Genomic DNA, 19,216 nt, shown 5'->3' on the forward strand with positions numbered 1-19,216 from the left:
CATTGACAACTAGATAACATCAAACCTGATCTTATTAACATCTTTTAGTTTTATCTACAAAATATTTGGAAATAATTTATTAATAGAGCAATTTGCTACCACTTGTAAACATTATATAAAAAAATTGTATCAGCTTTAATTAATGAAAACGTTGCAAGTATAATCTCCTGAGAAATGGCATTACTACCAATACCAAGTTATATTTCAACCTTGTTTGTCTATTGACATACAAATGTCACTGAAACACTTACAGCTGTGTGGTACAGATAACATAGGCACAGACACTGGTGCCAGCTAATTTCTGATGCCCCTCAGTGGTCAGTCCTGTGTATGACCCACTGCATGTTCCACGACGGTGTATTGCATAGTATTCTAAGGCTAATGTTCCTACTAATACTGTTATTTTGAAACTTTTCAATTATTCTTCGGTAGTACTCAATCTAAGCTCAATATGAACGTTTATGTTTACAATCTACTGAAGCCTACTTTAGTCAAATAGGCAAGGCAGTGAGGACTGCTATCACCTCAATGTGGAAAAAAAGCAGACAATGAAAAATTACGTCAGTGTATCTGTGTTGTATAGCTGTACATACTCAACAATGTGTGGGATTTCTTTTTTCTCCTCATCCTTTATTCACCTCACAGATAGATGTTCAGAAATCAGAAATGTTTGAAAAAAAACTCTCACAACTCTGTTGGTAAATGTCACCCATTTAAATACCAATAACTGAAAAAAAATCAACTAGACTTATCTATTGATTTATATTGACAATAGAAAGCAACCTCTGAAATTTCATACAGACCTGTGGATATATCAGTCATAATTTAAATTCTTTGGTGATGATCAAGTTAACAAAGATGCAGGATATGTCATAATGAATTTTAAGACATCTAGAATTGTATGATGGCACATATTTTTGTCGCTATAGCGAGTACTTGTATATAGCTGTATATTGTACTGAGTTTACTGTACTTGTGAATTGTTAATGTATTACCTCTATATTTTTGTAACTGTTTTTGCACACTTTTTGCACTCTTTTTCTGTTCTTGTGAGCTGCCACGACAAGTAAATTTCCCCACTGCGGGATCAATAAAGTTCATTTTATCTTATCTTAAAATGTAAGCAAGACAAAAAGTTGGGAAAAGTTACAGAACACAATGTACTCTCTTGAACATCCCAAAATGCATGACCTTAACTTATTTAAATTAAATCAGACTAGTCAGCCAAGAAGTCACCCTAACTTGAACTGGGTCGGAAAATGAATTACACGTTAGGTAACTCTTAGTTGACTTAATTATAAAAAACGCTTTCACGGTCAAAATGATTTTTGTTTTGAAGGTTCGGACCGGAAGCGCTGGTTGTGATTGACACTAGTTTGACGTTGGTGTTCACTGTTGTACCCAAACAAGACTTTCTGTTATATCACTCAGTCAGTAGTAATCACTTCTGTCCTTTAAATATCACACCACCTGGACCTGCCTGATTCGGTGAGTTTTACGTCGTTATAGACGACGATAAAAGCGCCAGGGGAAAAAGTCAACAAGCTTGACGTTTAGCTTCAGGAGTAAATAATGAACTAGCTAGCTTTCCGATAGCCAAAGCTAAGCACGCCAGCTATCAGTGACACTTACGCTAAGTCGAACCCTAGTAGCTCAAAAAAGACAAAATGTCAAGAAACTTTTACAAAACGTAAACAGTGTATAGGTCAGCTAAGGCTCTATATCTATGAGATAAAACTCCAGGATAGTTTACAAAGATACTAACGTACTGTAAGCTAAAGCTAGCTATGTAAAAACGGTAAGTGCAGCGATGCTTAAGAGCTAACACAAGTATATTATGACAGCTGAAGGACTATTGTAAGTTAAACTTGCCGGCTTCCCAGGATCGGTCTTTGTTACAAAGTGTTGAATGCGATATTTAATGATAATCTGCGTTCGTTGAGCTAAATACAACAACTTGATAAATAGCATTTGTAGTCTTCAAAAAACTGCAGCGTCTTTATGTAACCTTTTAGAAATTAGTGACTGCATTGTTGACATTTTCCTTATGTTAACCTTGAGTTCTTGAATCCGTGACCAGTATGTGAGATAGTGTGTTTGTTTGTGGTTGCAGAAATCACAGCTATGTGCAGCTGTGTGCGGAGCTCTAGGGCTCTGTCCCCTGTCCTGCTCCCTAGGCTGTTGGTTTCCCAGACTGAGTACAGAATGGTGGGCAGGGGTCTGTGGACCTCCCCACATTGTATGGCTGTCATTGGAGACTCTCAGCTGCTGCCCCTGCCCAGTCAGGCCCGTGTGGTGATCTGTGGAGGAGGTATTGTGGGGACATCAGTGGCCTACCACCTGGCCAAACTGGGATGGACTGACATAGTGTTGCTGGAACAGGGAAGGTAAGCTATATGCCTTTCATTCATTTGCCTTGAACGTTTAATAGGGGGTTTATTGTGACATGTAGACTGGCTGAACTGGCTTGTGAAAGATGCTAAATCCCATCTTGCTTGGCAGTTTCTGATCTGTTACCAACCCTGACGTAAGCAGTCCACCAGTCCTAAAGTTATATTACCTGTTATCATGTTTGCAGACTTGGTGCAGGAACAACCAGACTGTGTGCTGGCATTGTCAGTGTAGCCAAGCCAATTTCCATTGAGTGTAAAATGGCAAACTACTCCAATAGTCTTTACCAGCAGCTGGAGGAGGAGACTGGGGTCAAAACAGGTCAGATAATTTGACATTTTTTGCTTTCACTCATGTTTAACTTATCCTGTTGCTCTTCACGAAGAAAAGGCTTTACTATGTGACTAATTTTATCCTTTATCCTTACTCTTAATAAATTGCCATAGACATTTTCCATATACATATGATGATGTGTTCTTTATTAAACTATATGCCATCTAGTTTACTACCATTTGTACATTTATCTCCTTAGGGACTATAGAGGTTTTCAATGCATCCTGCTTTTCAGAGAATGAAGCAAACAATTACTGCACACTGTAATTTTTACAGTGGTGCAGCTGAAACGTGGCATGCACTACAGGAACTTTACTAATAATGTGCATCACCATAACACTTCCTCTTCGTATTGGCCTTTTGTGTGGCTAGAATGATAATTCCTCTACAGTGTCTTTAATAAGAGTTATTATGATTTTGTTTTTACTCTTTATTTGGGAGAGAGCTTTGAGTAGTTTGAGAGTCATATAGTATTTGTTTTGGTGTTTTGTTTATGTGTTTCAGGGTATGTGAAAACGGGGTCTCTGTGTCTGGCCCAAAATCAGGATCGCTTCATCTCTCTGAAGCGCCTGGCATCTCGACTAAAGTAAGACCCCAAACCTCTTCGGTATTTAGTAGTGATGCCTTTGGCAGCATCTCCTGCTTGAGTATTTGTAGTTGAGATAGCTTTGCCGATGGGAACACAGATTATTTAATTTTCACTGGACAGTCTTATTGCCGGGAGAAAGTTCCCACATTTTCCAGAATCCACTTGAGCTCAATGTTCAGATGTATCTATCAAAAGGTGAATTAATAATAACTGTCACTTTTTCTCATGATGATATATATTCTTGTGTCGCACCACCCGTATTTCAAATTTGTTCAGATATAGTGATTCAGTGGTCTTTAACCTGGCTTTTTAAATATAAAATCTTTATTGGTATTAGGTCTTCATCCTTTTCTTTTTACTCAATTCTTAGGGTAATGGGAATCAGCTGCAACATCATTAAACCTAAAGAGGTGGCTAAACTCCACCCACTTGTTAACATTCATGACCTTGTGGGGGCACTCCACCTGCCTGGAGATGCTGTGGTGTCTCCGCCTGATGTTAACCACGCCCTGGCTGTGGCTGCTGCTGGACAAGGTGAGAGACTCACACTAACAACTTCTTTCAGATAGAACAATTGATGTACTTATACTTACTTATATTCTACCTTTAATTTAACCCTTTGTTTCTCCCTTTCATTCTTCTTCTTTTCCTCCTATTTTCCTCCTCTTACATCTCCTTGTCTTTCTCCTTGTCTTTCCAGGGGTTCAGATCCTGGAGCGAACCAGTGTTCAGCAGGTTCTAGTAGAGAAGAGTCAAGTGATGGCAGTGGAGACTGACCGTGGCTCTATTGAGTGTGAATATTTTGTCAGCTGTTCTGGACAGGTAAATGTTGGAGTAGGACTGTGGGATACATATGGGGAAGCATAATACTCTAAGTGCCAATGCCACTTTAGATTGAGGGATTAATAAGAGAAAGCCTTTGTAAGCATCTAGGAATTTATTTTTTATTTCTACAGTAATTGAACATAAATCTTGGTCTGATTCTCACCTGTGTTATAATAGTAGATAAATGCAGTTTGACCGAACAAACTTTACGGATTTATGGGACATATTGCAATGTCTTCAACAGGCTTAATGCACATTGTGTTGTGCATTATTTCTTAAAAGGTTAGTGGAGACAGTTTTCTGTTTAATGGGATGAGGTGGCAGTGAGTCCCTGGTTTTGTCATTTTGAGTCATTGCTTTAAATAGGTAATCTTATTTGGGAGGTTGGCACAGTCAGTATACCTGTGTTCATAGCAACAGATATGTGACGCATTTGTTCTGCCTGTCTCTGCTGTAGTGGGCTTACGAGCTGGGCCAGGCAAGTGAGATGAAGGTGTCTGTTCCTCTTCATGGCTGTGAACACTTCTACCTCCTCACCAAACCCCTCCAGGAGCCTCTTCCACAAAGCACACCAGGTCTCGCTCATCAAACATACAGGAAAAATAACTTTTTCTGGAATCTCTAGATTTTGCAAATAGGCTGATAAAGTAACTCATTGCACAGTATATCACTGCAGCAAGCATCTCCCAACTTGTCTCCTAGCCCATTCTTCTGAGATCAAATCTGAAATCTGTCCTGTAATTGTATTCCATTTGCACTTTAAAACTTTAAAATTAATATTTTTATAGCCAACGCTTTTGATTCATGAGTAGTTTCATCATCATTATAGTCATGCATATGTCAACACTAGCATTGTTAAACTTAAGAAGGAAAACCTTTTGAAATACACCTTAGAACACAACTTTCCTTAATTTTGTTTTTTTTTTTTTTTTTTTTTTTTTTTGTGACTTGTGACCGTGAAATTATTTCGTCATTTGGCCCTGTTTATGGACTGATAATGGAAAACATGGAAAATGAAAATCATCGTTTTCCATCTGTGTCTTATCTTCAGTGATCATCGATATGGATGGTAGGATATATGCACGGCCATGGCAGGGTGGTCTTCTGTCAGGGGGCTTTGAGAAGAACCCCAAACCCATCTTCACTGAGGGCCGCAACCAGCTGGAGATCCAGAACATGCAGGAGGACTGGGACCACTTTGGTAAGGGAGGGAAGGAGGGATAGAACGTGGGAAGGAGGAGGATAGTTCCAAACATTCTTAAAAAATTACTGTTCCTGGGTGGCGTTTGCTGGTTGATATGTTTATGGACAAAAGTTGAGACACCATTACACCAACAGGGATTTTAATGACTTTGCATTCTCAATACATAGACAGCTTTGCAGCTATAACAGTTTCCACTCTTCTGGGAAGGCTTTCCACAAGATTCTGGAGTGTTTCTGTGGGAAGTTTTGCCCACTCATGCAGTAGAACATTTGTGAGGTCAGATTCTGTCACATCTCTGATTTTTGTTGAGGTTAAAATTGTAATGTTCAGTGTATTATTTATTTTTATTTAAACTATCTTTCAGTGATTGAAGTACAAATAGTAGCTGGGTCAGTCCAATTATCTTGGGAGAACCAGTTTTTACAGTGAATTTGAAATCTTTATGCAGTTCATTTCAAAATACACCTCTCTATACACATGTACACATACACCCCCCCACACACACCTGTCTTTTGGCCTTGGCCTTATGACAGTAATCTGAGATTCCTCATGCAGCATGACAGTCGTAAAGACAGCAGTACATCACCAGACAACCCTGAGCTGCAGCAAGGCACAGGGTCAAACTAATCTGCTACGCATCAATCTGCAGTTGTGATTTTAGTTAGTATTCACATGACTTAACATTTGCATATTGTATTTTAAAAGTAGTACTTGGAAAAGAAAAAGAATGTGCTACATTAATATATGTGATATGAAATATACTGGACTGAAGACCAGCTCACCTCTTTACAAGAACTGCCTGATGGAAGGTTCAGTAATGAGTGGAAAACAGTGACCACACATGTGGATCACATGAGTGATTAAAATCAAGAAAACAAGTGTAAGATCTTATATGTTTCATTTCAGTGTTAGTGTCAAATCTTTCTGTTCCTACTGGCAGTAGATTTTTACATTGCCAGCATTTGTTGCCACTGGGTCAGTTTTCATGTTGGAAAACCTGGACTGTTTATAGTACAACATAGTACATATGTTGTACAAGCAATACACAAGTCTTTTGTAGGAGAGGGTGAAGAAATTCATTTTTGGATGAATTGCAAGTCTCTTTTGAAAGATTACATCCCATGCAGAAAAGTCAGTAATTGTCAACATTCTGATTTTCGCAACAGTTTTCTAAGACCTGGCTGTGCATTTCTTATGGCTGAATCTGTCGGAGGTTAAATATAATGGACATCAAAAACATGCGTTGTGTTTGCACTCTAAGCGAAAGCACTTCTTGAGCTTTGGTAAGGATGACCGAGTGTGAGCAGAGATAATGACAGTAATGTTATCTGTTATAATAATATTTTGATGTGGATGGAACACCTTTGTTTTTAGAGGATTTCTTCAGCAATATTGTATAGCAAACTTATTGTCCTCTACCTCCAGAGCCAATGCTGAGCTCCCTGCTGAGGAGAATGCCAGGACTTGAGTCAGCTGAGATCCATCAGCTGGTCAACTGTCCGGAGTCCTTTACCCCTGATATGCGCTGCCTAATGGGTGAGACGCCGGGTGTCTCTGGCTACTATGTGCTGGCGGGGATGAACTCCTCTGGCCTGGCCTTTGCTGGAGGAGCTGGCAAGTAAGCATGGGAATAAGTGTATTTTCTGGAGGATAGCCTGCTGTATTCAAAAAGACACATGGGACTGGACCTGCCTTATTCAAATATTTTACTCAGAAAAGTATTCCTCAGGCTATTAAATTCAAAAGATCAGCATGTGAGCATGATATGTTTAAATGGCATTACAATGAAGCACAAATGGCATGTTGGTGGGTTTGATGTGCAGGTACCTGGCAGAGTGGATGACCTATGGCTACCCCACTGCCAATGTCTGGCCTCTGGATATCAAACGGTTCGGCAACCTGCAGAGCAGCCGAACCTTCCTCCGACACAGAGTAATGGAAGTCGTGCGTAAGTACTCAACTCTTGTTGCAGTTGTTTGGTGCATCTTAAAAACAATCCTCACGGGCCCATGTGTACATTTATTGGTCGCCGAACTTGTTAATTTAATATGAGGATTTGAGCTGTCAAATTTGAGCAGAGTAATCAAATGCAATACGTCTGTATTTTCAAAGTTACTTTTTAGGACAAAATCCCCTCTTGTTTAACTTAACTTCCTCTGCAGCTCGACGAGGATACACTGTCTGATGTATTTGTACTTCTTAAATCGTAACTTCAGAAAATGCCCACTTTATTAAACCACCTCACACTGCAGAAGCTTCTTATCAATTTGCATTGAAAAGAAGCATTTTTACCTGAAGGGATTTTGGATTTTGTCCCCCACCGCTTCCATTACAGTCATGAAGGTGATCTCTTTGCAGTCAGAATGGAGAGGAGGAATGATTACAGGATTTAATAACTCTTTCAGTGTATATATGGGCGTTCAAAAATTTGAACCAATCTTTTATTGCATACAAAAAAACTACGGCCTGCATTTGGAGTGTGACAGGCTGGTGAAGGTAGGCTCAAGGCAAGCAAGAATAATAAGCATTTAACACCCGATAAGTTAAGCATCATGTTGAGTGCTTTTCAGTTTTGCTTTTGTGTGATTAGTGTTGTACTTCCAATGTGTCTCTGTGTGTTTCTGTCCAGCTTTGCTGTATGAACTGAAGGTTCCTCGCTGGGACTTTCAGACTGGGCGTCAGCTGCGGACCAGCCCTCTGTATGACCGTCTGGACACCCAGGGAGCTCGCTGGATGGAGAAACATGGTTTTGAAAGGCCCAAATACTTTGTTCCTCCAGGGAAAGGTATAGAGCTGTCATGTTTGGTTGATTAATTGATGGAAAGAGAATTACTTATCAGCTGTTTTGTTTATCAACTGATTGTTTCAGTCAGTTTTTTAAGGAAAAATGTCAAATATTTGCCTTCCTGAGTGTGAGGATTTACAGCTTTCTTTGTCATGTATGGTAGTACATGAAAAGTCGTTTGGTTTTGAACTGTTGCTGGACGAAAGAATTTGAAGATGTTTTTTTCATACTTTTTTTTACATCTTGTAGACTAAACAATTGATTTAATCAGTCAACCAAGAAAACAATTAGCAGATAATAAGATAATGACTAAATGTCAATGAAACTCCGTAGACCTGATGATACTGCTTTCACATGACTGAAAATCACTTTGATAACAACTGTATGTCGGATTTTAGAAATTAAGCCTGCAGGTATAACAGCAGTTCACGGATAAGTTCAGCAGTATTTTCCTGTAGTTGGATGTGGTACTATAAACTGGTATAGTTTATATGTATACTCTTAATGCTTCATGGAACACGATTGCCTATATTTTTTCTGCCTGGCTGTGTATGTGTGTAGATCTGCTGTCTCTGGACCAGAGTAAGACCTTCTACAAGCCTGACTGGTTTGACATTGTTGGAGCAGAAGTGAAATGCTGCAAAGAGGCCGTCTGTGTCATCGACATGTCTTCCTTCACCAAGTTTGAACTGACTGTAAGTCTTGATGCTGTGATCTGCTTGTAGAGGTGAATCAGCTCTGGATCACTCTGAGCAGGACACTGCTGATGCACTTTCCCCTCTGTGGGTTCAGATTTCGTAAATTGCTCATCTTGTCACATCCACTGAGTCAGCATGTGTTTTCCATCAGCGTCACATTCATTTGTGCCAGAACATAGCACAATGTTTTTAAAATGGCACATTGTGCAATTCTTTGTCAGAGCAGTGGTGTATTCTGTCTCATTTAAATGAATGAACTCCAGTCAATGAGTAATGCATCCTTGGTGTAAAAGTGATTAAAGTTGAACCTTCTGATCGGTCTTGATGTCGCAGTCAACGAAAGACCAGGCCCTGGACCTGCTGCAACATCTGTGTGCCAACGACCTGGATGTCCCCGTTGGACATATTGTTCACACTGGCATGCTGAATGAGAGGGGAGGCTATGAGAACGACTGCAGTGTGGTCCGCCTCAGCAAGAACAGGTCTGTGATACCCACGCAATAATACTACAGACATGCATTCATGCAGTTGAGCATGACTATTTAATATTTCTCGCATAATTGTCTCCTCTCCAGCTTCTTCATCATCTCTCCGACAGACCAGCAGGTCCACTGTTGGTCCTGGATAAAGAAACACATGCCGAGTGACCCACACCTCCACCTAGAGGACGTCAGCTGGAAGTACACTGGTAAGTAAAAAGCACCATTGTTCCAAGTTGCCTTCAAGTTCCCACACATTATTAAATGGTGCAAGCAAAGCACCAGTGTGAGTGACCTCATTTTGGGTTTTGGTGTTGGCAAAAGGGGACACTAGGGGGACCAAGAATCTGAATAATTACTGTCCAAAATCTAACTTGTATTCGTGATGTTTGAACAACTGCTGGTCTACATTCTATTTTTAAATACACAAGACCAAGGTGACATAGTACAGCATGTCCCAATTTAATGATCCAAATATACTTGTCTCTTTTGTACTCATTTCCTACAAAGATAAATATTCTTTTAACTGCTTTAACTGAAACCTGTGAAAGTACCTGAGCTGTGCTGAACTTTGTTAATCTAAAGTGTTTATAATTCTCACTTGTTACCCGCAGCTTTAAATCTGATTGGACCTCGTGCAATGGACGTTCTGGCTGAGCTGTCATACGTTTCCATGACGCCTGACCACTTCCCCTCCATGTTTTGTAAGGTAGGAAACAAAACATTGATAGATTAATGGTAATAATACTTAATTTGATTTTAATTGTTGAAGTAGCAGGAGCAGCATCACTTTAGGTTCCACCTCCAGCTGTAGTTTTGGGAGTTTTGCTAAGAGTAGGACTGTAAGTGACTGTCCTTATCCCCACATTGACCATGTGTGCATGTGTGTTTACAGGAGATGAGTGTTGGATATGCCAATGGGATCAGGGTGATGAGCATGACTCACACTGGGGAACCAGGTTTCATGCTGTACATACCTATAGAGGTGGGTTCACATCTGCACACACAAAAAATTTACAGCCAGTTACCATTCTACAGGATAACTGAAAAAGTCAGCCTTTAGAAAGTGCGACATACAGTACATGAAGTCTAACAGTGCATCCTCTGCTCTCCACAGTATGCTCTGCATGTGTACAACGAGGTGATGTCAGTGGGTCAGAAGTATGGGATTCGTAATGCAGGGTACTACGCACTGCGAAGCCTACGCATAGAGAAATTCTTTGCCTTCTGGGGTCAGGACCTTGACACCTTCACCACCCCGCTTGAGTGTGGACGAGAGTTCAGGGTGAAATTTGACAAGGTGTGTTTCGCTTTGTAACTGCTATCAAGCTGTATGATCAGCATCAGGTGTGCTGTCTGCTGCACACAGCAGTAATGACAGCTCGGCGTTAAAGAATGGACTTCACACTGTCAGATTGCTGTCAGATGAGTGGCCCTCAGCTGTGCTCATGTCTTTACAGTGAAATTTGTTAAAATGTATGAATTTTTCAGTTCAACTTATTCTGCTTTCCTTCACCTATCTCTTCTATTTTCTCCCACATTTTACCTCCCTCCTGTCTTTTCTCTATGCCTCCACCAGGACACAGATTTCATTGGTCGCGAGGCATTGCTGCAGCAGCGTCAAGACGGCGTGTCTCGGCGGTTTGTCATGCTGGTTCTAGAGGACCACGACACCGAGCTGGACCTGTGGCCATGGTGGGGAGAGCCCATCTACTGTAACGGTCAGTTAGCTGGGACAACCACAAGCAGTGCCTACAGCTACACTCTGGAGCGCCACGTCTGCCTCGGCTTTGTATCTCCACCGACAGGACCAGACGGGCTCCCAACACCCATCACTCCAGACTTCATCAACCGTGGGGACTACGAGGTGGACATTGCTGGCCAGCGCTACCCAGCCAAAGCCAAACTATACCCCTTCAGCTCCCTCTTCACCCAGCAGAAACGCCGCAAAGAAGACATAGAGCTCAGCAACCTCCAGGGGAAGTGATGCAGAAGAGTAATGGAAGTCCTCACCACCTGTAGGGGGTTCTGTGGTACTTCTCAGTTCACCAAATCCACTCCAGCACTTACCTCGCAGTGCCAACCTATCGTCCCTTTTCTAGCTCCTAATGTGAGGGCTGTATGCACAATCACTCCTTGTCCCTCTAATATTTAATTTCCATGTTGCATCTCCCTTTTTCAAAGTGCAATATTTATGAGGCACCAAATGCTTGAGCTGTATCAAATACAGAGCTCCGGTATCATCACATTCTCCAGTTCGTCTTTAGCTCTCACACTCAAGCACAGTCCACTCAGTCTGAAATGCTGGTTTACTGTGACAGCCTGCAGTTAAGTGCCTTTGTCAAGGCAACATCAACAATATGTGTTGAGGACTCTTTTCACTCTGTTCACTTTAGCTCATCCAGAAGGGATTTTGACCGACAATCTTCTCTTCTTATTCATTGCTGATGTGCAAATGCCTACACAGTCAGTGTAGTTGGTGACTTTATTGTTATTTTACAAATAGTAAATTTGCTGCTGTAAAGAGAATGAGTGATGTGATGCGGCCTAATTCTTATAATTTTGCTAGACTGTAAAAGATGATATCGTTCTCAGCTAGGGTTAAAAAGGCCTGGAAAAGCCATGGGAAAGGATCAGGAAGTCTGACATAATCATTAGTAAACTTTTGTTTTGTGTTGTGTTGAAAAGGTTTCCCAGGTTCTCCTAAAAACCTCAAAGTAAAGCAGAATGACCCTTTTTTCTCTTGGTAAAGTCGTTTAACATTACCTTCAGCTGTTCTGGTGTTTTTTGCTGTGTTGAGCTTCTGATGTATTCACGGTAAAATAATCCGACTCCTTATTTATGTTTTGTGGTCTTTTTGAAGCAGCGTCGTTCTTTGGATACTCCAGTTTTGTTGTACTGTGTTGCTGAATGCGTGACAGATGTGACCCATAGACGAGAGCTGTCATCCCACAATATCTTACATTAGTGATTTTTTTTTTTTGACTGTTTTGCCACAGTCATGATGTTAGTGTGAAGCAAAGACTTCATTGTGATTTAATAAAGCAATGTATTTTTGTATAGCTAGTGTGTATAAAATCTCTATTTTCTGTACTGCACATTTTCAGTTCCAGTCAAAGTTCTAACAGCCATATAAGTCATCTATACTTTGTCAGTTGGTCATTTTTGCAGTTGTCCTTGATTGTGCAGTATTTCAAATGCTTTCCACAATTATTCTGCATGTGTCAGCAGCAGCAGCTTGATGTTTTTCTGCAGGTACACAGGTGTATAAATCTTTTTGAACTAATTTGGTCGTTTTGTCTCTCACCCCCTGCAGAGGTTAAAAGTCAGAGAGAGCTGCAGAACAAGAGGCTTGGGGCTGGAAGGGTTTTAGGAGAGCAATGTTCAGATAAGAGTGGAAGTGGAAAGTTGAATTCATCCAGCCAGTCTTTCATTGGCGTGTGAGTACTGTGTGTTTCTTGTTGTCTGCACCAAACTGCGTGTTCAAACGTTTAAGTTAGCTTACCTGGTTGAGTGACTGAACTAAAACCACAGCATTCACATACAGTGAAGGACTTACAGATTTTGAGATGCACAAAAACCCTCAAGAAGACAGCGAGTGAAGAATACAGAGTATATATATATCCGTCTCTGTGACGTTAACTCCATACTTGAAGATTGCTGCATTACTTATTGTACAGTACAGCCACTTCTGTGAGAAGAAATATCATCTAGGAGGGGGTTTCAGTTGATTTTGTTCAGCACTGATTGCAGTCAAAGTTATAAATGTTCAGAGTGATCGAGTGTGCTTGAGGAGGGTGGAACATGTTTAAATGAAATACAAAATGTAAACAAATAGAGACACAGCTGGGAACCCACTGCAGTGACTGCCAGGCCTTTGAATAGTCAGATTAACTCCAGATAACTTTTGTTTTTTAACTCTGATCGGTTAAGCAATAAAATGCTTATTTACAGTTTACTCCTTGCCTAAACCTATAATTTATGTTTGGAAAACTACTAATTGGTCCCTCAAGTATTTGCTCACTTTATATATAAGATTTTTTTTTTTTTTCTGATCTCAAGAGCGCGGCACCAGTCAAATTTGTTCGGGGGCTGTTTGAAGCACTTATACCTCTGAAAGGGGAACAAAATTGCAGTATTTACAACTGCACAAAAACAGGAATATGAAAAGCCTCCCAAAATCTTCATATTTATTTTAATCTGATTTTGCTTTTGATTAGTTTGCCAACATCTCTTTTCACCACAAATCCCCTACAATGCACTTTGAACAGTCAGGAGGAACCTGAAAAATAGGACAGTAAAACTGTCTAAAAAAAAAAAACAAAAAACAAAGAAAAAAAAAAAATATATATATATATAAAACGGTTGCAACAAGGAGTTGCGTGTAAAGGGCTAATTTCTCTGTGTGTGTTTGTAAAAAGCCGCTAATATTAAATTAAGCATTTGCATGTGCGGGCCTAGTTCATCATCAGTATCTGCTGTAGTGCTGATCTGCTTTGACTTTATGTGAAAAACTTTTTGGGCCTCATTCATATAAAAAGTTAACATTTTAGACATTTCTAAAAGTCTTTTCAGTTTTCTCATATCACTGTGGTACATAACATAACATTAAGTGCTGACCCTTCAGGACATTTCTCCTTAGCTTTTTCTTTATGAGCTGTCTGACTGATTGAAGGGAAATGGCAACAAGTAATTGCACTAAAGTAGGGCAGCCACTACTGTATGTGGCCACATGGTTTCTATGGTATTCTTCATATTTGGAAGTGGATAGCTGTCTTGTATTTCAGAGGTTAAAAAATAGAAACAACTCCAAAAATCCAATGTTCTGTAAAAATTTGGAAAAGTCTCTGGAAACTCTGAATATCAAGCTAAACATATATCGTGTAAAATACTGAAGTCAAAAACCAGTAAAAATCACACATCAGTGGAGTTGTGGAAAAGTCTTGTCTTGGCTGTAATTGGTGAAGTGCTCATGTTGTCTTTTCAAACACAGTGACCCTCCACACCACTGGTTAACAGATCATTGCATGTATGTCCAATGCTTCCATCCTTTGTACTTGACTGATGCCAGGTGTGTCTTCTGAGCTTTACAGTAATGTATTTATATCATGTTAAACATGTTTGGCTGTCTGATGTACGTAAAGTAAAATATAAAGGATACTTTGTTCATACACAAAGGTTGAATTTGCTTCATTTGTTCACTTCAGGTGGGTTATGTTGTGCTGAGGCTCTAACAAGTCCAGGTTCAAGGGTTGAGTCCCTGTGGCAACCAGCTGTACACAGCATTGAATCTGAAACCTTGTGCTGTTCCTCTTCCCACTCAGAGCCATCAGCCTATTAATGAACATCAGAGCGCCTGCAGTGAGACTGAAGATTTATTCGTGTGTCAACAGTCACAGCAGAAGACTGAGACACCTGTTTTCTGCTCATTAATAACACCATCTGCAATTAATTCCACTAATGAACTACGTAAGGTCAGCTCAGGGCCAGGAAAGACAGACGACAAAACACTTTATTACGTGCATATTACAACACAACAGCTTCCTTCTACTGCAGTGCATTCTGGTTCGCGGAGGTCACATCCTCCTGGCTTTGCGAGGGCGGCATCCGTTGTGTGGAACAGGGGTATTGTCAGTGATTGATACAATCTCCAGACCTCCCATCGACAGGCCTTTCACTGCAGACTGCACAACAAAGAATGATGCATTTATACATTAACAAAGTTAATGGGGACAGATCAAAACAAGCCTCATCATGAAAAGACTGAAATGAATTAGAGGTGCAGTGATGGAGTTATACGAGATGAACTCCCACTGTCAAACTAATACAGAACAGGGTAAGTACAGTAGAATAAGATGCAAAACACGTTTCACTTTCATCCTACGACCCCAGTGGGCCTCTTTATACTTGATAAACTCTTTTATGCTTGACAGTGACTTAAATATGAGCCCACTTCTGCTAATTAAAAAAAAAAAAAAAAATAGATACTGGTACTTATCAATATATGGACATCTTAAGTGGAGCTGAAACAATTAGCCAGCTTCATTGATTAATCAATTGGTCAGTCACCAGAAAATTTATGGACAAGATGTCTGACAAGTGAATAACTGTAAGTCATTTTTCACTGAGCATTTGCTGCTTTCAGTTTTATATCATTATTAATTGAAAATTGTCTGTTGGTGGCACAAAACAGGACCACTGGGAAATTACCATGTGCATTTTTCACTGTTTTTGGACATTCTGTCAAAAAAAAAAACTAGACACTAATCAGAAAATAACTGAAACATCAATCAGTGATGAAAATAATCTAGTTTTAACAGTGACAGCACACAAGATTTGTAATGGTCGAATCATTAGTTTTACAACAGTGTAAGACTTCGTGGGTCCCTACGCTGCGCTGTAATGGTATAATGCACAGGAGTAACAGTCACATAATTTCCTCATGTGCTCACCAGACGGCCAGGACCCAGACCTTTGACCACAACACGGACAAACGTCACTCCCTTTGCAGTGGCTTTCTGTTCAGAGGAAGACACAAAGATGACTCCCTTATTCAGGATGTAAAGATGTGCAGCACATGAATGATACAGAGGTTAAAGGTCAAAAGGAGCAACACTTTATTGTTCCTGTAGCCAAAATTTAGGAAGATGTCAAATCATAGTCCTCAAACAACAGAAGGTAATAAATGTGATCAATAACCATAAAGAGTGACATCATGTCAATTATTTTCACTGCCCCGTGTGAACACTCCTGGGATGTTATTTTGATATAAAAAAAATGCCAAAGAAAAAAAAAACCCAAAGCAAACCAAAAATGTATTTATGTTTACAAAACTCTCACACAGGGCAGGAACACCTTGGCTCTGCTGGCCACAGCAGCTGACAGAATCTGAAAATGAGCTTTATTTCCGTGTTTTAGCAGCCACCCCCAGTCAGTGTCGACTGTGTTACATTCTAAACAACTAGGCCATCAAAGTCCAACATGATCACTTACAGCTTTCTGATCATGAGGATTTGCTGCTTTTCTTTCTTTAATGAATATCTTTGTGTGTTGAACTCCAGACACACAAACACCTTGGGCTTTGTCACTCTGACTGAAATGTGATGGAGACTTCAAAGTGACTGATTGGTTAGATGAGAAAATGGGCAGATCAGCAGAGAATGAAAATAACAGAGCTGCATTGTCTGTAGGATAGGATGAATTGATTAAGTGGTCCACCACTATTTGTTGGGGTTTTGGAAATTGTCACTCACGTACAAAACGTGACAAACAGCTGCTATTAAATGTAGAAACCATGTTTTCACTTTCAGCTCTACAACATCAGTAAACAGGTCAGGCTAATGATAAAAGCAAGTGGTAGCACTATGATAAAACACTTCATTTCTCCAGTCAGTTTACTGCAAATCAGAGTGACCTCAAACCCTGTTAGGCAGCAGTCGTCATAAATCATCCTACTGTAGTCCAAATAAGCACTTAACACCAACTGCTGCACTCTGTACCGGTACTAAGAGAGGGCAACTGACTTACAGCAAACACTTAGTGCTCATAAATAACATGCTGTTACAAAGTGAAAATGCAGAATGTGACCTTGCCTACTATTCATTTATTCTAAACAGTGACAATGACAGGGTGGCCCATCGGTCAAAGGAAAATCCTCAACAATCACGTGTTCATGAGTAACACACTTAACTTGGCCGCTAACAGCAAGTCACAAATGTAACATGTAGCGTGCGAGAACTGACCATCGCAGCAGAGATGCCTGCAGTCTGAGCAGCGACGGGCGTAGACTTCTTGACATTCTTGAAGCCTTCTGTTCCGCAGGACGTCCTGACCATCGACTGTCCTTTGCTGTCTGTCAACTGGATGTGTGTGCTGGTGCAGGACAGGGCAGTTTACTGAGTCACTGACTCACAACTGATGAGCATGTTCATTTTGTGAACAGTCAAAAATATGGATTTCACACACTGTCACACAAGTCATATGTTCCCCACAATGGGTTTGACTGGTGTCATATTAAACTAATCTGAGTAAAGTGTTCTGTAGTCTGCTTTACTTCCACCAGCTTCTTCTGCTTCAGGAGTCCTGTCAGACAAATCATTTTAACCTCACTCAACTCCCACTAGAGAAATAACAATAACTATTAATTACAAAAACTAAACTGAAATTTGATTTCACCGTTTTTTTTTTCTTTCCTTACTTGCATCTATCCCTGCATGACGAGACAGATGCACGTTTATAATCTGTTCTCCTAATGACTAAAATGGAAGCGGAGGAATAATTTCACACATTGAACATCTTTCATCCGCATGCTCGGATTACGAACACATTTACGTGCATCGTATAATTAGGATTAAGACCATTTCGGAGGCATGAAGCTCAAAAAGTTATTTTGTTTTACTCAGTCCTCCAGGAAGCACGTACAAAAAGAGACTTCTGGTTTGCATGAATTCAGCGGTTGCAAAATAAAATGACACTTTTTGTTTTCACTTATCTGGGCAGAAACATCTGTGATGGCTCTGCAACTGGTGATGATGTGACTTGCATCTGACAAGTCAGTGTATCAGATGTAAAAATAGTCTATTCATCTTCACCTGCACTCAAGATTCTAGTTGCGTTTAGGAGCCACTGACCTACCCTATATTGTTTAATGAACAAAATTACTGGATGTCTGGACATAAATAAAAAGTGAGGACGACAATTGAGTTTGTATGACAAGCTTTGCTAGCAGTTTGTACTTACTTGTTGTATGTGGCCTTAATGTGAGCGATTGGTAACTCCTCAAACTTCTTTCCACCCCATCTCAGTAAACTGTCCTGACGAGGCAGCGGAGGAAAGTGGCTGAAGGATTAAAGTCAGGTTAATATCTCATCAACACTGCAGAATCAGAATCAGAATCAGAAAGACTTTATTGCCATTGTAAGTGAAGAGGTTTCACATTACTAGGAATTTGTCTTGGTGATTGGTGCATACATAGAACGTAACAAGTAACATATAATAGAAGAATAAAATAAAATAAAATAAGGTAACACAAAATAAAATAAGATAAGTAAAATAAATATGTGTCTGCCTTGTACTGTAGTGAGTTGTGCATTCGTGAGTCAACACATAATTTGAAAGAAAATACTATAAATAATTGAGAATATTTCTGCCAGTAGATAGACATATGCAAATGTATCTGGGGCAGTGACTGACCTGAAGTCTCTGGAGGATGTGTGAGAGTCTGAGGTGGATGCTGCGGTGTCTTGAAGTCTGACAGCACTGGTACAAAGTGCTCGCTGCAACCCACTGCTTCCACATCTATGCACACAAAATTGCATTAGCACCACCGTGATAAACCAGTACCTTTTAGCTGAAAACTAAGTTTCTCTATGGTCAGCACCTCAAGTGTCATCTGGATAAATATGTTACTTAACACAGCACACTGACTTTATCAGAACTAGTGTAGCCATTAGCTAACGAGATGCCAGTAAATCATACCCCAAAACACTTACAGAGAGCTTCCATTTGCATTTAGAGAGGCGGTCAGCTGTCGGCACACGTTACTCACATAACCACCTAATGTACACGTTAGTTTATACATGTTTGGTATATTTAAACATAAATTCAGACTGTTAGCTATCAGTCACACAACAAACGTGACATTGAAGATGGTGCAAATCCAGACCAGACCAATAATAATTTTATTTTTGAGGGGTGGATTGGTCATAACAACATTATTACTACTGTTATTTATACGATCCTGACTTGTAAAATCGACTGAATTGTATGGTTATATAAATATAAAAATATGACTTTAGTGGGTAGTGGGTACAATGATATATATATTTTTTTATTTGAAAGTACATTTACATCATCTCCCCCACATTTACTTTAATAGACTGTTCGCTTTTCTTGCACTGAATTGTGGGTAAA

The 19,216-nt window shown here is 40.0% G+C and overlaps 2 protein-coding genes across 3 annotated transcripts; one reads left to right on the top strand and one right to left on the bottom strand.

Moving 5' to 3' along the window:
• The first annotated feature begins 1,335 nt into the window (after positions 1 to 1,335).
• On the top strand, positions 1,336 to 13,679 carry pdpr (pyruvate dehydrogenase phosphatase regulatory subunit). Of its 2 annotated transcripts, none has more exons than XM_046405874.1 (18): positions 1,336 to 1,488; positions 2,114 to 2,387; positions 2,579 to 2,712; positions 3,229 to 3,310; positions 3,684 to 3,847; positions 4,014 to 4,135; positions 4,596 to 4,713; positions 5,190 to 5,339; positions 6,768 to 6,960; positions 7,166 to 7,290; positions 7,972 to 8,127; positions 8,689 to 8,822; positions 9,159 to 9,307; positions 9,401 to 9,513; positions 9,919 to 10,013; positions 10,200 to 10,289; positions 10,422 to 10,604; positions 10,884 to 13,679. In XM_046405874.1, the coding sequence occupies exons 2-18, from the start codon at positions 2,125 to 2,127 to the stop codon at positions 11,289 to 11,291; spliced, it is 2,679 nt and encodes an 892-aa protein (XP_046261830.1). In that variant the 5' UTR covers positions 1,336 to 1,488; positions 2,114 to 2,124; the 3' UTR covers positions 11,292 to 13,679. The 2 variants fall into 2 exon arrangements, with proteins under 2 accessions (XP_046261830.1, XP_046261909.1); XM_046405953.1 differs by lacking the exon at positions 1,336 to 1,488 and adding an exon at positions 1,521 to 1,798.
• Positions 13,680 to 14,798: 1,119 nt separating this feature from the next.
• On the bottom strand, positions 14,799 to 18,976 carry mrps11 (mitochondrial ribosomal protein S11). The gene is made up of 6 exons (XM_046406294.1): positions 18,796 to 18,976; positions 18,497 to 18,601; positions 18,044 to 18,142; positions 17,047 to 17,176; positions 15,757 to 15,822; positions 14,799 to 14,988 (listed from the first exon to the last, which is right to left on the bottom strand). Exons 1-6 carry the CDS (start codon positions 18,882 to 18,884, stop codon positions 14,881 to 14,883), a joined length of 597 nt encoding a protein of 198 aa, XP_046262250.1. The 5' UTR covers positions 18,885 to 18,976; the 3' UTR covers positions 14,799 to 14,880.
• Positions 18,977 to 19,216: the final 240 nt, after the last annotated feature.

This window comes from Scatophagus argus, chromosome 1 (genome assembly GCF_020382885.2).
Source record: "Scatophagus argus isolate fScaArg1 chromosome 1, fScaArg1.pri, whole genome shotgun sequence".
Lineage (NCBI taxonomy): Eukaryota > Metazoa > Chordata > Actinopteri > Scatophagidae > Scatophagus > Scatophagus argus.